The following is a 15,837-nucleotide window of genomic DNA, read 5'->3' as shown; positions in this document are numbered from 1 at the left end:
ATATATATATATATATATATTTATTTATTTATTTTTTTCCTTGCAATATGGCTGGTATATGAGCTGATAATTTGTTTCTGGGGGATTGGAAAGGGATATGAGTTGTTTGCTATGGTTTGGGCAGGTGGTATATTGGGAAGCTGGATTATTTGCTTACGTTCTGCTCTTAGGTACTCCTGGCTTTGTGTTGTTTTTTATCTCTTATTTCACAGTTGGTCATGGGTGTTTGTCATCATTGGTGGTTTGCGTCATGGGGGCTGGTTCCCTTGTTTTGTCCTTTTTGTTTCCATTGGTGGTAGTGGCTGTCATCCAGTTTTGTTGTTGGGAATTACCTTGTGGGAGCATTGGTGGGGTGGAACAGCTGCCTGCAGTGTATTGCTGGAGGTCCCTGTTTGAAGGAGCATGTCTAGAATCGTGAGATACCTGCGAGCAATGGTCATCCTTTGCACATGTGCATTTGGACATTAAAGTCTTGGGGGGGGTGGCAGACTTTTGTATTTGAGTGCTGTTGCTCGGTGAGGTGCTGCCATTGAGTCATACCTTTCAAACGTACAGAGTGAATTGTGTTTTTTTTCTTGCAAATATTTGGCACATCATTAAAGGTTGCAGGTAGAAAATAATGGCAGACATTTGAGTTTCATATCCTTCAGAAAATTCATGATAATGTAATCTGTCATGCTTTAACTAATAATAATTAGAACTAAATAATAGTAAATGATATGTTTTATTTTTAACTCTATTAATATAAACAGTAAGTAATATTCCATTGTATATACCTCTTATAGCTTTCTCTTACATTTTTTTTTATTTCTGCCTTACACTCTTTTATTTTCTACTCTCTTTTTCTTTTCTTTATTCTTTCTCTTTATTTTTTTTTTCATATTAATATATAGAAATGCTTTTGATCATATAGACACAGTAAATAATAAGATTTGCATAAAAATTGAGTTGGGACAAAAATATTGAGTTTTATTACTTATTAATAACTTTGAGCTTAATTTCACTTACATAGAGGCTGTAATAACCTGTAAAATACATCGCAAAGGTTTTGTCATGTTTAGATGCATTTACACTGCTAAATGAATGTTTGTCACTAGTTTAACAAGTTTCCCGCCAAAATGTTAAGGGAGACAATCTGGGATGTGGGCTACCTCATGAACAGTGTCCTCGAGTTGTTTCAAAAGCTTCAACTCTCAGAATTCTCACAGAGAAGCTGAAAGCAGTCAATTTGACCTTTGACCCAGATATCACACTGACACATCGCAGATTCAGGAAGAACACTCTACCAGGAAGTAGAACTGATGCAAATGCGACTATGTGAAGGAAAATGAACTCTTTAACATCTAAATGTGAGTTATTTTATATAATTACTTAAATATCTATGTTATAATTCATAAAATATGTCAGTTATAATAATTTTAAATGATGCAGTTTCTTGTAGTAAGTAAATGTCTTATTTTAGAAGGCATAGAAAATGAAACATTTATTCAAGTGTTTTTGAAAATCTACTTGACTGCAGCATACTAATCTGTGTTAAAAACTTATGCTCCAAACATTTACATTACTATAACTCATTTAATTCATCTGATTGACAAGCATAAATAACTTTATAACTCTATTCTGGAAGAAATTGTCATGTGATATATTTTAAAGCAGTAGTATAGACATACAAAATACAGATGGCTTTTTTTACAATAATGCAAGTGTTTCTGAGAATCTGCATAACTATGCAGTATGATTTATACCAATTTATATAAATATAATATTTTATTCTATTGACAATAATGAGTATGAGTAAAATGCTCATATACAAGCAATTCAAGGTTTTTTTTTGGAAGCTGTTGACAGCATTTACATGACAGAAAGTAGATGCATCTTAATATTTGTAATGTCTGAACCATATTAGCCAAAGTTTTTGATTTAAATGAATGTTAGAACTTATTTTTACATACTTTGAAAAAATTAATATGTAAATATGCCTTCCTTTTTTTTTTTTTTTCTCTCTCTCTCTTTCTTTCACTCTCTCTCCCTCTTTCACGTCTTTTATTTATCTCTCTCCTCTTGGTTCCTAATATCAAGATTATTTGAATGCTATTTGAATACAAGTGTATTATATTACATAGATGTATATAGTAGTATGAATAGTTTTTTAAAAAAAAAAGTTTATTTTAGTTTATATGATGCTATTTTACCAAATGTGTAGTCTTGTCTTGCTAGATAATTGAATTGAAAGCTGTTAATTTAAGTTAAATATAACCAGTATTAAATTGATAAGGTGGTAGCTGAGGTACTGCTGCTTAGGGTAGGGGGTTAACTTGAGTGGTAAATACTACTCTAAGTTGGAGTTTTTAACTCCAGGCTGGATGCAAGTTTTAATCCTTACATTATTTTCACTTGTTCATTGTTATATGTATATAGTTTTGACATCCACAATATATTTTGTACACTCATTGTCACTACAAACAAAATTGAATCCTATAAAAAATCCCATAAGAGATTCAATAAATACAGCTATATTTAAAGGTACACCTAAAGGAGGAGATATAACATTACTTATGTTGTTATTTGTTATTTTGATCATAAGATTCTTAAGTTTTAAAAATGCCAAATGACATCTTTAAAAGGAATTTCTTTAAACATTAATGGATTGAATAATCCGTGTAAAAGGGCAAGTCTAATAAGATACATTAATTTACATAAGGACAACTTAGTCTTCCTGCAAGAAACCCATCTCTTGAAAAAAGATATTGATAGACTAGCACAAACAAATATACAGTATTGGTTAGTTCAGAGCACACTCAGAAAAAAAGAGGAGTGGCTATTTTATGGAATAAAAGTATGCCCATTCCTAAAACCATTAAGTCTTATCAGGATGACAAAGGAATGTTTTGTATGTTTACAATACAAATTAATGGGAAGACTTACACTTTAATTAATGTATATTGGATACCTGGAATTGGTATTAATACAGTGAAACATCATCTTGATAAGATCATATCATTCTCTATAGGAGATATTATTTTAGCTGGTGACTTTAATTGTATACTACATGAAAGTGATACTACCACTATAGGAAAAAGAAGAATTACATCTAATGCAAAACATTTAAATGATTTTGCTAATTCTTATCATTTGAATGATATTAATAATCAGATAGATTCAAAATCATTACCATACACCTTTTTTCTAACAGATACAAAACTTATTCAAAAATAGATAGGGTCTTTATTTCTAACCAGATGGTAACAGATTTAATTAATTCCAAAATCATTTCATGTCCTATATCTGATCATAATTCAATTGTTTTTGAATTCATGATAAAAAATACTCATAATGTTCAGATCAAAAGGATACCAGCATACTTAACTCAACTAAAAGACTATAAAGAATATATACTTTCAGAAGTAAAACATTTTTAGACATAAATAATACTCCTGAAGTCTCCATTGTCTATGTTTGGGATGCCTTAAAATCATATCTATATGGACAAAGTATCAGATGGTATAATAATAAAAGGAAATCTTGGGATAAGGAATTGTTAGATATTCAAAGTAAATTAGACTCTTATAAACATAACAATAAAGAAAATATTATGGACAAGAAAGTTATTGAAGAAATAAACAAACTAAATGAGAAATACAAAGAAATTTTAACTCATAAAGTTAAAATAACTTTAGAGAAATACAAGTTTTTGTCTTATTCAATAAGCCCCAAATACTTACATAGACTTAAAAATAAAACAAAAAGGTTGAATAAACAAAACCATATCAAAGAAATCTTTTCTCTAAGGAAAAAGAAGAATGTTTCTAGTATACCAGAAATACTAGATGAATTTAGAAATCACTTTCACAAAATTAACCATAATAACATTAACATTGAACCTAAAGATAAAATAAAGGAGTTTATAACCACAAATGTGAATAAAAAGCTTAATAAACAACAGATTAAACTATTGGACAAAAGTATTTCATATACAGAGGTTATTACACAAATAAATAAGCTTAAATCAAACAAAGCACCGGGTAATGATGGTATTATACCAGAGATATATAAAATCCTTTCTAAAAGTACATATTCATTAATACATAAGGTGTTTATTTTGGCCCAAACTGAGTTAATAACCCCCCCATCTTGGCAATATACATTTATTTCACCAATTTTAAAACCTAATAAAGATCCAACTAGATTTACTTCATATCGGCCCATCTCATTACTTAATGTTGATTATAAAATGTTTATGAGTATTTTTGCTGATAGATTGAAGACAATCATCCCCGGCATTATAGATATAGATCAGACAGGCTTCATTGTAAATAGAAATACTTTTGATAATATAAGAAGAACTTTAACATTAATTGATTTTGCAAATAGGAAAAGAAAGATTTAACACTTATTAGTCTTGATATAAGTTCAGCATTTGATTCAGTAAGTTGGGACTATCTATTTACCTTACTGAAGTGCACAAACTTCTCAGATGCATTTGTAAATCTAATCGAGCATTTATACAAAGGAACATTGGCTTATATTAAGGTAGGAACATATGTTTCACAAAAATACCCATTTTTAAAGGTACAAAACAAGGATGTCCACTTTCTCCACTATTACTCACTTTAGTAATGGAGCCTTGGGCTAATTTGATCAGAAACAGTACTGACATAGAGGGTTTTGAAATAGATGAAAATACAACATCCAAAATTCAACTTTTTGCAGATGATGTTCTAATTACATCAGCAGGATCTAATTCTTCTATGCAGTCTCTATTTGATAACATGATGAATTTTAAAAGTATTTCTGGTTTAATATTCAATGAAGAAAAAACTAAAATACTACCTAAATATACACGAAAAAATATTCTCATTAATGATTTTACTAAATATGTACACAATTCAGGTCAGATAACTTATTTAGGTATAATACTATCTAAAGATATTAAATCTATTATATATAATAATTATAATACCTGTTTTCTTAATATACAAAATCTTTTTAATACCTGGAATAATATGTTTTTTACTATGGAGGAGAGACTTACAATTATTAAAATGATAATATTCCCCAAGATTTTATACTTAATACAATCAATAATACTTCCACCTACAAAAATAATTATTAAGAAACTGAATACACTAATGTTAAATTTCCTACGGGCACCTAATAGACCTAGGATTGCATTAAAGAAACATACTAATAGCTGGTCTCAAGGGGGTATTTCTTTTCCAGACTTTAATTTATATACTATCTCTTCTATTGTAAAAGTTATTACTTTATTAATAGATCAGTCATATGTCGCAAAATGGAAAGATTATTGGGAGCTAATTAGTATGCACTTCATGAAAATCTTCTTAACACATAAAAATATGATTGTAAATAACTCCATGTTATGGTTACTAAAGGAATTTTGTATTCACCTATTACACCTAAACATATGGTTTGTTACCCATTAAATATTATTATTAGCTATCGTAACTTTATATTCATGCACCCTAAGTATAGGGAATGGAATTTTATTAAATTCCCTATAATGTATACTCAGGGTATGTTTTTGTCATCTACTTCTGAAGGAACTCATTTAGCTATAGATAATGATCTAAAGTACTGGTATCAGTTGATATCTGATAATAAAGTTAAAAATCTAGATTTCTTAAAACAAGAATTTGATCTAAGAGAAACATGCTGGTTAGAGGTTCAGACCTTTAGACAACATCTCATTAATAAAATAGATCTAATGTCTATAACAGTTAAAGAATCTATTCCAACACTGATTGATTACTTGATATTAAATTTACAACATAAAGTTTCTGATAAAGGTAAACTTTCATACATACATAAAATTATCAGACAAGAAACTTTTTACAGTGTAGATTCATACTGGAATTATTTCACTTCTATTAATGGGGACCCACCAAATCAACAAGATAAACAATATATATTGGAATCTGCCTATAGAACTACGTCTTCCATTGTCTGGAGACTTTATACATGGAAATTTTACATAGATCTTTTATACACCTTTGATGATGAATAAAATAAATAATAAAGATAATCTATGTAAGAGATGTAATGTAGAAATTAATGCTGACTGGGCTCATATGTTTTATGACTGTATAAAATTGAAAGAATACTAGAAGTCAGTTAATGAATTTTTGCAGGCTCTTTTTACAGATAATTTCATTATTTCTAAATCTCTTATATTATTCAACACACCTGTACCTCAAAGTGTTAAAAAGGTTAAGCTTCCCTTGTTATGGTCTATTCTAGCAGTAGCTAGGAAAATAATAACCAGAAATTGGATTTCAGATACACCTCCTTAGTTCAATGAATTTAAAAATGTTATGAATATAGTGTGCCATATGGAAATAAACACAATTAGGTCAAGAACAACTAGAAAAACATCTTATTATATTGTATGGGATAATTTACAAAATGTGTTAAAAAAATCCTAATTTCAATAGCATGGTATTTTAGTTTAATTAATTGATCTGATTGTAGTGGATGTCTTTGTAAATGCTTTAGTTGTTTTGTTGAATGTTATAAGCATATCTATTTTTAATTACTTGTATAAAATTGTTATGATATTTCTCTTGTATGTTAAAACAATAAACCTGTTTTGAAAAAAAAAAAAAAAGAAAGAAAATTCATGATAATGCAAAATCTGTTATTCTATCAACTTTCTAAGTTTGTAGGAGCAATATTTAAAATTGTCTCTCTTCTGGGCCATGGCCCCATTTTATTTATGACTTTGTCAATTTCTTGCTCTATGAGAGAGAGGTATGCTGTTGGGTGGTGGTTATCATTCTCAGTTACTTCTGTAGTTAGGGCTTGGATCTGTATAGAGGCAGATTCATTAAAAAAACAATCAGTGGTGTTTTTAAAATAAAAATAATTAAAATAACTTCAGAGAAGGGAGTGGATACAAGGTGCACATGGTGTCTTCCACTGGTGAATCCGTGCTATTGTAGCACTGTGCGAAGGGCCATATGTTGGAGGGATGATCATTGGTGCACATTGTCCAGATTTAGCCTCATAAATTTGGACTCAATTTTCATAAAAGTGTGTTGCTGTGACAAACCTCTGGCAAGGTATTAAGGAGTGAAGTAAAAGAATTACGACAGGCATTTGAGTTTCAGGTTAATGCTCTTCAGAAATTTGTGCTAGCACAAGACCTGCTACACTATTAATGTTATACGTTGTCACAGCATTATTTACAAATTGCCCTAGTTTGCTACCTTTGTCTCCAGCACTGCTTATGGCTTTGTCAACATGTCTTGCTGTAAGAGTGTGGGAGGTATAGGTTGGTCTGGTTGACCAGTGAGGAAGAGAGAAAAAAAAAAAAGATACTAGCTAGTGGTGGCACAGTTGCAGGCTAATACCCTGCCAGAAATGTACCTTACCACAACTCTTGTTGGTTACAAGGAGTATGTGTTTGTGTGCGTGTGTTTCTCTACATTGTAAATTTAATGTTTTTTTTTTCTTTGTTGCAGATGGTGAATACAAACAGTTTGTGGCAGAGGTTGGAGTCCACTGTGTTGCAAGCAGAACAGCTGTTCTAAGAAGTGCCTACTAACAAGTCAGGGATGGCTGAAGAATCTGGTGAGCCAGCTTAGAAGAGAAGATGGCAGGCAGCACAGAGAAAGGTGGTGGGGTAAGGGAAGTGGGTGCAGCAGTCAAGGGATTGTAGCAGTGGATGTTCTGGCTACTGGAGTGGTTCAGGATGGAGCCAGAGGTAATGATATGTTGTTGGAAGTTCCACTCAGCATGGCAGACTCAGGGTGATCTGGGAATAATTTTGAGATAGGAAGAGATGAGGTGCATCAGGGGTTGGGTGTAGCTGTAGGCGCTATGGGAGATACACAGAGGTTTAGTGAGCAGGTCCAAAGTAAGGCAGTCATTGGGGAGTGTGGTGTATGTTAGTCTATAGGGAGCTTGGGTTCATTGGTAGGAGGGATGGGGTCACAACTGGAAGTTAGGTCAGACTTATGCACATGGCTGGGTATTTGGTTAGCTACTCAGCCTCTGTGGCATGAAACAGGGACAGTTTTCCTAATCCTGCACATACTGTCCTCAGTTAAGGAAAAGATTTGGTGGGGGGAGTAAATTGATATCTTTAAATTAATTAATGATGATGGAGTTCGATTATTGGTGGAATCAGAAACGACAAAAAGGAAAGGCCTTTTAGTGGCTTTAGTGGAACTGGAGAGAAGGAGAGTAGGTAGGCTTTGATCCAGGACATGGGAAAAATTGGGTGTTACGTTTCATGTACTACATGGCGGTTTGGCTAGATACAGATATCACCTTGGTCTTACTACTATTGGCATACTTTCTTACACTTTAGGAGGCTCAATGGTTATGGACAGGAAATGCTTGGTTGCGGTATTACTAGTGGTTCTGAAAGTGGAAAGTGGTGGCTCACTCCCTCTGGTGGGAGGCTTGGCAACCTGACATATGGCTAACCCATATGATTGATATTCTATTAGTTATTTATTTATTTTAAATGTGTTTACCGGGAGAGTCCAACTGGACAGTTGTGCACATTTTCAGCAGAGGCCTAGGAAGAAAATCTCCAGTATGAGTAATAACAGTATGTAACACACACAGATATAGATATATGTCAATATACATAACAATAACAGTGATAGTGGCAATGACATTTAAGACAATCCAGTGTAGCTATTAATAGTATATAAAATTAGTAACATAATAATGATTTAGACAGAGTACCCCTTAGGACAGTACAAAATCAGTGAAGTACAGTGTAAGATAGTAAAGACTCCTGCAGAGATAATTTTTACAGCAAATCAGCATACATAAGAGCTCAGAAATGATACAAACACAAGAGAAACTATTTGCCTGTAACAGCTAATCTTCATGCAACATATAAGACATTTTCAAATACATGTAATAGGAGTAGCATTTCCTGAAATTCGGAAGGAGAAAAGAGCCATGAGATCATTGCGGTAGTAACAGCAACAATATAACTGATTCAATGGAATGGGTTAGGGTGATGATTTTACTAGTGTGGATTAGTTTAGAACTTGAAAACTAGTAGCAGTAGCAGATAGCTAGCTTTGGAATGGGTAGTAGATGGAGGAAGTTAGGAGGAAAAGGGATGGGTGTATATTAAGATTTTAATGCAGGGTGTAGCACATGGGTAGCACGTAGTCTTTTGCACACTTGTTCAAAGTGTGCAGGAATCCATCTAGTTTTATTGTGTTGTAACTGGAAGGAAATATGATTAATCCCGATTCACTTTCTGCAGACTTGGGGGATTTATCTTCTTCTTTTCAGGAATTTGTCTCTGCAAGGTAGATGGAAATTTTCTGGGCAGGTGGGATGGTGATCATTTTGGGGCAGCAAGATAAAGACTGGAGGATGCATTCTCCTGTTAAGGTGCAAGTTTTGTGGCATATGCTCCAGCAATTTCCTGATTTGTCACTTAGAGAAAAATTATTTGAGGGATTTTCCTGGATGTTTTCTATTAAATAAAGAGTGGTGTGGGATAGTGTAGTCTGTAAGAATTTGCAATCAATGAAGGGGATGGAAGATATTTTGGAGGGTTTGGTGAAGAAGCTGCTATGGGCAGGTAGGCTGTAGGGCCCCTATGATATCCCCCACCTTTAGTAGTTTTGAGGACTCACCATGGGTCTGGTTCCTAAGAAACTGGCCAGGGAATTTCATCTGATTCACCATTTCTGGTACCCTGAAGGGAACTCCATTAACAATTTTGTGTCAGTATAGGATGCCAAGGTCAGTTATGCATCTTTAGATGATGTTGTGAAGGTTATTCAGGTGTTTAAGGATTCAAGATTGGTGAAGGTGGACACTGAGTCTGCATTTTGACATTTACAGGTGTGGGAGGAAGAATAGCCATTGTAAGGTATCGTGCTGGGGAGCACGTTTTGCCTTGACAAGGCCATGCCAATGGGATGCTCAGTAGGCTGCACTACTTTTGAGAAATTTAGCACTGTACTCCATTATGTATGTCAGCAAAAAATGGGCACGCAGAGGGTGGTGCATTACCTGGGTGATTTCTTGATAGTAGGTGAAGGGCTTGGTGGAATGAAGGAAGGTATGCAAGAGTTTTTGTGGATGTGTGAGTAGCTGGTGGTTCCAATGGCTAGGCAGGAGCTTGAAGGCCCAGATAAAGCATTGGATTTCTTGGGTTTGCTAGTGCATGTGGAATGAGGGTTGCTTTGTTTGATGGTTGACAAGATAAGACATTTGAAGGAAAAGATTGGATGGGAGGTGAGCAAACAAAGTGTGGATTAAGATGGTTATGGAGCTTTTAGGGCTTCTAACATTTGCAGGTCGAGCAGTTCATCTGGGGTGCAGTTTTTGTAGGTTGGTGGCCTTTTTATTAAAAGGTGGAAAGAGTAAACATCATTGGGTTAGGATTGCAAAGTTGGTCCAGGCAGATTTGGTAATTTGGTTGTCCTTTTTGAAGCCATTTAATGTTGTTCCCTTTTGGCAGACTGATTAGGTTGGTCATGGGGAGTTGCAATCATTTACAGATGCAGCAGGAGGTATTGGAATTGGTGCATTGTTTGGCGGAGAATAATTTGCAGCTCATTGACTGGTAAAGTGAAAAGATGAGTGGAAGAAGGATGTCGTCTTTTTGGAGTTAATGACAATTTGGGTTGCGCTGGTTGTTTGGCAGGAGCGGTTGTGGGGAAAGAGGGTGATTTTTTATTCAGACAATATGGCAGTGGTGTGTTTTTTGCAGGTGAAAACTGTGACATCTGAATTGTTATTGGTTTTACAGAGTTTGTTAATTAACATTTCTTTCACAAGTGTGCATGTGGCAGGGGCTATCTATGGGATTGTTGACAGTTTGTCTCAATTTCAGTTTTCCAGGTTTTGACAGTTGATACCAGGGGCAGCAGATGAGCTGGTGGTGTTGTCAGATGATGGCATCTTGGGCTGATGTAACCAGATGACTGATGCAGCATTCCTGTGTGGCATCTACCAGGAGGGCATACGGGAGGGCATTATATGATTTTAATAAGTTTATTTTACAGTTTGCTGAAGAGGAGGGAATCTGGTTAGAGGAGCTATTTTTGCAAAATGTGGCTCAGACTTGGGTGCAAGGTAAAGCAATGCAGTTGGAAAAGGTGGACCAGGCTTTGATTAGAATATTAGGACTGGTGACTGGGTTACATGATTTCACTAAGTCCTGGATGGTTGGTCATATGTTGAGAAGATGGGGAAGAGTGGTTGATGTGAATATGGATATCCATTGGCCTTTGACAAGCAGGTTTTTAAAGTTTTATTGAAGGGTTTAGCTTTAATGGTTGGTGATTCTATGGATTATGTTTTGTGGGTAACCTTGTGCTTATGGATGTATTTTGGAGCATTCAAGGCATCTGAACTGTTAGGCTCAATAGTGTGGGGGCATGTTACAGTTTTTTCTGTGGCAGTATTCATTTGCTTACATAGGTCTAAAACAGACCAGTTAAAGAAGGGCACGCAGATAATTCTTGGGAAAGTAGGAGCAATTGGATATGTCCAGTGAGTTGGGTCATGAGATTAATGCGGACCTATGTGGGAGGTCTCAGAACTTGGATTTTTAAGGGTTTTCTGGGAGAGAGGTTTCCAGCCATTCTTTTTACATCAGTAGGGCTTCAGACTTAGTGAGGAAAGGCAGCTTATTTGCGGTCTATACCACTTCATCGAACATGTAATTCAGCGAAATGGTATTTGTCAAACCCTGTTCAGCAAAACGTCAGTTAAGTGAAAGATCATTTCAGTGAAAATTTTAGAGATGATGGGGTGCACCTGAATGTGTTTGGTTTGGATGTTTAACATGCATTTATGTTTATTTTTGGAAGGTTTAGTGAAAATCCTTAGGTGAAGTGAACAGCTTGGGTCAGGCTGGTAGGTGGAGAAGATGGGTAGATTTTTACCTCTCCTGTTCCCCCTATTGGTGATGGGTGTCGATGTATGGAGTTTGGAGGCTGAAAGCAAATAACTGAGTGGTGGTGAGGACGCTCCTTATTCGGGCAGGGTAAGCACGGATACACTGCCCTGACATATGACTACAAGGATGTTAATGTGGTGGTTACAAGGATGTCATGTTGTGATTAACAATTTGAAATGATGCAATAAAGCAATGTTATTGGAAATTAATAAAGGTTGTCAAATGCCATTTGGTGTAATATGGTTTATTGAAGTGGATCATGCAAATGAGGTTTGGGAACAAACCATTTTGTCCAGGGACACCTTCAGTGTTTAGGAGTTGGTTGGAGTTTAAGGGCATGGTGGTTTTGGTTTAATGAAGGATGTTAGGGATAGAAAGTATAGGAAGGTTTGGGTAGACTACGGGAAGTGAAAGGTTAATTCATTATGGGGAGAGTTGTGAGGAAGTGAGGTAGCTGTAGGGTGAGGCTTAGGGTTTTTATGTGAATGTAACTGGGAAAGGGATCAGATATAGGCATGATCTTGCTGCTCGCCCTCCCTCATCTTCTTTTGGGACATTTTTGATAATTTTGTTATTGGGATTAGAGGACGTAGGTGAAAAAGAGGGGCAGATCTGTCCCTCTTCTGTAACTCATCTTGGTGTTGGGTGTCAATGTAAGGAGTTTGGGGGATAAAAACGAGCAGTGGTGAGGATGTTGCTTATTAGGGCAGGGTGAGTGGAGATATGCTGCCCTGATGTATGATTACAAAGATGTTTATGTGGTGGTTATAAGGATGACATGTTATGATTAACTATATGAAATGATGCAATAATATTATGTTACTGAAAGTTAATAAAAGTTGTCAAATGCCATTTGGTGTGATGTGCTTTACTGAAGGTGATTGTGACAAGCATGTTTGCATATTTCTTCTATAGCCAATGCCATCTATATTGAAAATTTAGTAGGTATGGCTTTCTTTTTTAATGTATATTATAGCATGATTTTCATGCCTATCTATTTATATTTTTATTAAATATTTGAATTTCTGTTCAAATCGATCCCATGTTGTGGCTGAAAAAAATTATGGAAAGCCAACCATGCCAGATTAATAGATTGATAACAAAAAGTAAATATATATATATATATATATATATATATATATATATATATATGTATATATATTTACAAAGATAAACTAGTGACCTAAAATGACATTAAATATGACTGATTCTTACAATTTTGAACAAAGCACATAAGAAAGACAAATGTAAGAAGGCTGAGATATCACTATAAACATGATCTAGCAATGCATAATTGCCATGATTACCATTTTATTTATTTTTATAAAAATAGTAATTACCAGTTTTATGCCTGTTATAGTATGTTTAACATTATTTAGCTTACCGGATCCAAGACAGGAGTTATAAGAAAAGCTGGACCCCAGAGGAACTGGCGATCGATGGACCATGTAATATTATCAGAAAAAAACCTGTGGAAAGAAGCATAACTGCATTTTAATGTTTTCTACCTTGAAACATATAGGAGCACATGATCGTCATAGCTAAAACTACAAACCAGTATGCAAATCATATTAATTTCTACAGCAGTTCAAGACATATACATGAAATTCAAAAAATGGAAGATCTCTTAATGGTAAAAATATGTCTTGGTTTTAAATTTTGAAATGAATATTATTATTATTATTATTTTTATATATATTTTTTGTCACTTTCTTTGAATTCTATCTGCATCAGTGACCTACAAGAAAAAAAATCTTTAAGTAATGTAATGAATTCTGGCTATCACATTGCCAGTGCTGCACTGTGTCACATTGTGAACCCAAATGTGGCAAACAACAGAAGTTCCTGTGTCAAATTAAACAGAGATATTTCTTTATTTCCTTTAAGACTGATAATAATTCAGTAAAGTGTAATGAGATTCTTTAACATGTGGAAACAAAGTACTGCTCCATCTTTTATAAGTTTATCAGAGCATGCTGAGCTACATAATTGTCACTGGAGGACTATGCTTCTTTAACCAAAGGCAAGAAGCACACACATACACACTCTTGTATTTGTTTCAAGTGTCTGTGTGTTTGTGAGTGTGTGTGAGTGAGTGTGTGTGTGTGTGTGTGTGTGTGTGTGTGTGTGTGTGTGTGTGTGTGTGTGTGTGTGTGTGTGTGTGTGTGTGTGTGTGTGTGTGTGTGTGTGTGTGTGTGTGTGTGTGTGTGTGCTTCTATGATCAAAGGCAAGAAGCACACACACACTCTTGTGTGTGCTTCTGTGATCAAAGGCAAGAAGCACACACATACACACACACACACACACACACACACACACACACACACACTCTTGAAACAAATACAATCTCAGGTGGTGGATTAAACAGAATATTTAATTTGCATTGATGAAGATGGTCAGCAGTTGAAGGCATTAAAACTTTCAATATCTGTATATGCCAATATAAATTAATTACCAAATGCATGTAGACAGTCTAGATGCCAAGAAGTATATATGTAAGAGAAATAAATTATTTTTTAATTTATTGCCAGGCCGAAGTATCCGAAACTAATGAAATGTGGTTATCCATTTTTGGCTTCATCCTGCTGTAATTTTACAAAAAAATAATCCTAATAATTTAGACAGACTTTTTTCTAAAGTGAATCTGACAGGAATTCCATCATATTAAAGATGTTATGATGTGGATGTACTGCTTACATTTTAAATACCCATGGCAAAAGTAAACAGTTTCAGGAATAATACCAATATGCATATGTCTTTTTTAATGTAATACATTGATATTGAACTGGCATCCATGCTGGAATGACATAATTCAAAAAAAGTACTTTAACTTTAGTGGAGCCATGGCTCTGTGACAGACTACAGTCAAATTATAGTGTCATACTGGCAGTAACACAGGCAGCTGAAAAAAAAAACGATGTCATGAACATAATCTCCACTATTGTATATACAACATCTTGTTGCAGACCATCCTGCTAAAGACCACTCAGTTCAAACTGATTCACATGAATGTTTTTTTCTGACAAAATATGTGTATGTTGGCAAATGCCTACCCATGCTATAGCTGAAAAGTTTGCATAGTCTAACTAAGCTAACTACCTCTGAGGTCACCAAAACTTATTTAAAAAGTTACCTACAGTTTCATTAAATATAGGTGAATCAACCAGTGAGAAAAGAGTGTGCTTCATGAAACTCTCCAGAATTAATGAAACATACAAGCCTCTGTTTATCATTTTCAGTAGTTACCATTTTCAAGAGTATTATGTGCAGATAATGGACTAGTCTGGCTACTTTACTGCATATACAAAATATATTAATATAAATTCATAAAATCTTCAAAGAGTGATGCTGAGATAATTACATCTGACACTTAGATTGTGTGGTTATCCACAAATACAAATGAAGAATTGTATTTTAAATTGAAATGAAAAAAAAAAAAAAAAACATTGCTAATGTCATTTTCATGTCACAACATTTAGAAAGCATAGAACATTACCTTTTTCAAAAAAATACATATGGCGTTTGGGCTAGAAGAGAAAATTATATGATGCAGTTTATTCAGAAACAAATAATATACTGGATTAGGTGAAATGCCATGGTGATGGGTGAGTTGCAGGAAAGTGGTGGCTGAGAGTCTTGTAGCATGAGTACACTAATGTGAATAACAGTGCAGCATGCATTGCATACAAATAATCATTTAATGACTTGTAGATGAGCATCAACTTGCTTAGTGGTTAATGTCTATGCAAATGACAAAAGAAACATGGCAACATTTTGAGCAAGGAGTTGTGCTCATCAACTTGTCTGAACAAAATCATTTGTTGATTAACATGTCTATCACTACAAGATGCTAGTACTATCATGTAGTTTAGCCATCTGCATGCACTGGTGTCCACAGTGGAAGACAATATCCACAATATTGT

At 34.4% G+C, this 15,837-nt stretch overlaps 1 protein-coding gene across 1 annotated transcript in view; it reads right to left on the bottom strand.

Moving 5' to 3' along the window:
• LOC122800743 (maltase-glucoamylase, intestinal-like) overlaps window positions 1-15,837 on the bottom strand; it is a 1,506,799-nt gene that overhangs the window by 975,089 nt on the left and 515,873 nt on the right. Inside the window, exon 19 of the mRNA XM_044069982.1 lies at window positions 13,299-13,383. Coding sequence (XP_043925917.1) covers window positions 13,299-13,383 — 85 coding nt within the window. The remainder of the gene's footprint in view (window positions 1-13,298; window positions 13,384-15,837) is intronic.

The sequence above is a fragment of the Protopterus annectens genome, chromosome 4.part1, assembly GCF_019279795.1.
Source record: "Protopterus annectens isolate FY-2018-M chromosome 4.part1, PAN1.0, whole genome shotgun sequence".
Taxonomy (NCBI): domain Eukaryota; kingdom Metazoa; phylum Chordata; order Ceratodontiformes; family Protopteridae; genus Protopterus; species Protopterus annectens.
This window is presented reverse-complemented; position numbering and strand designations above follow the sequence as displayed.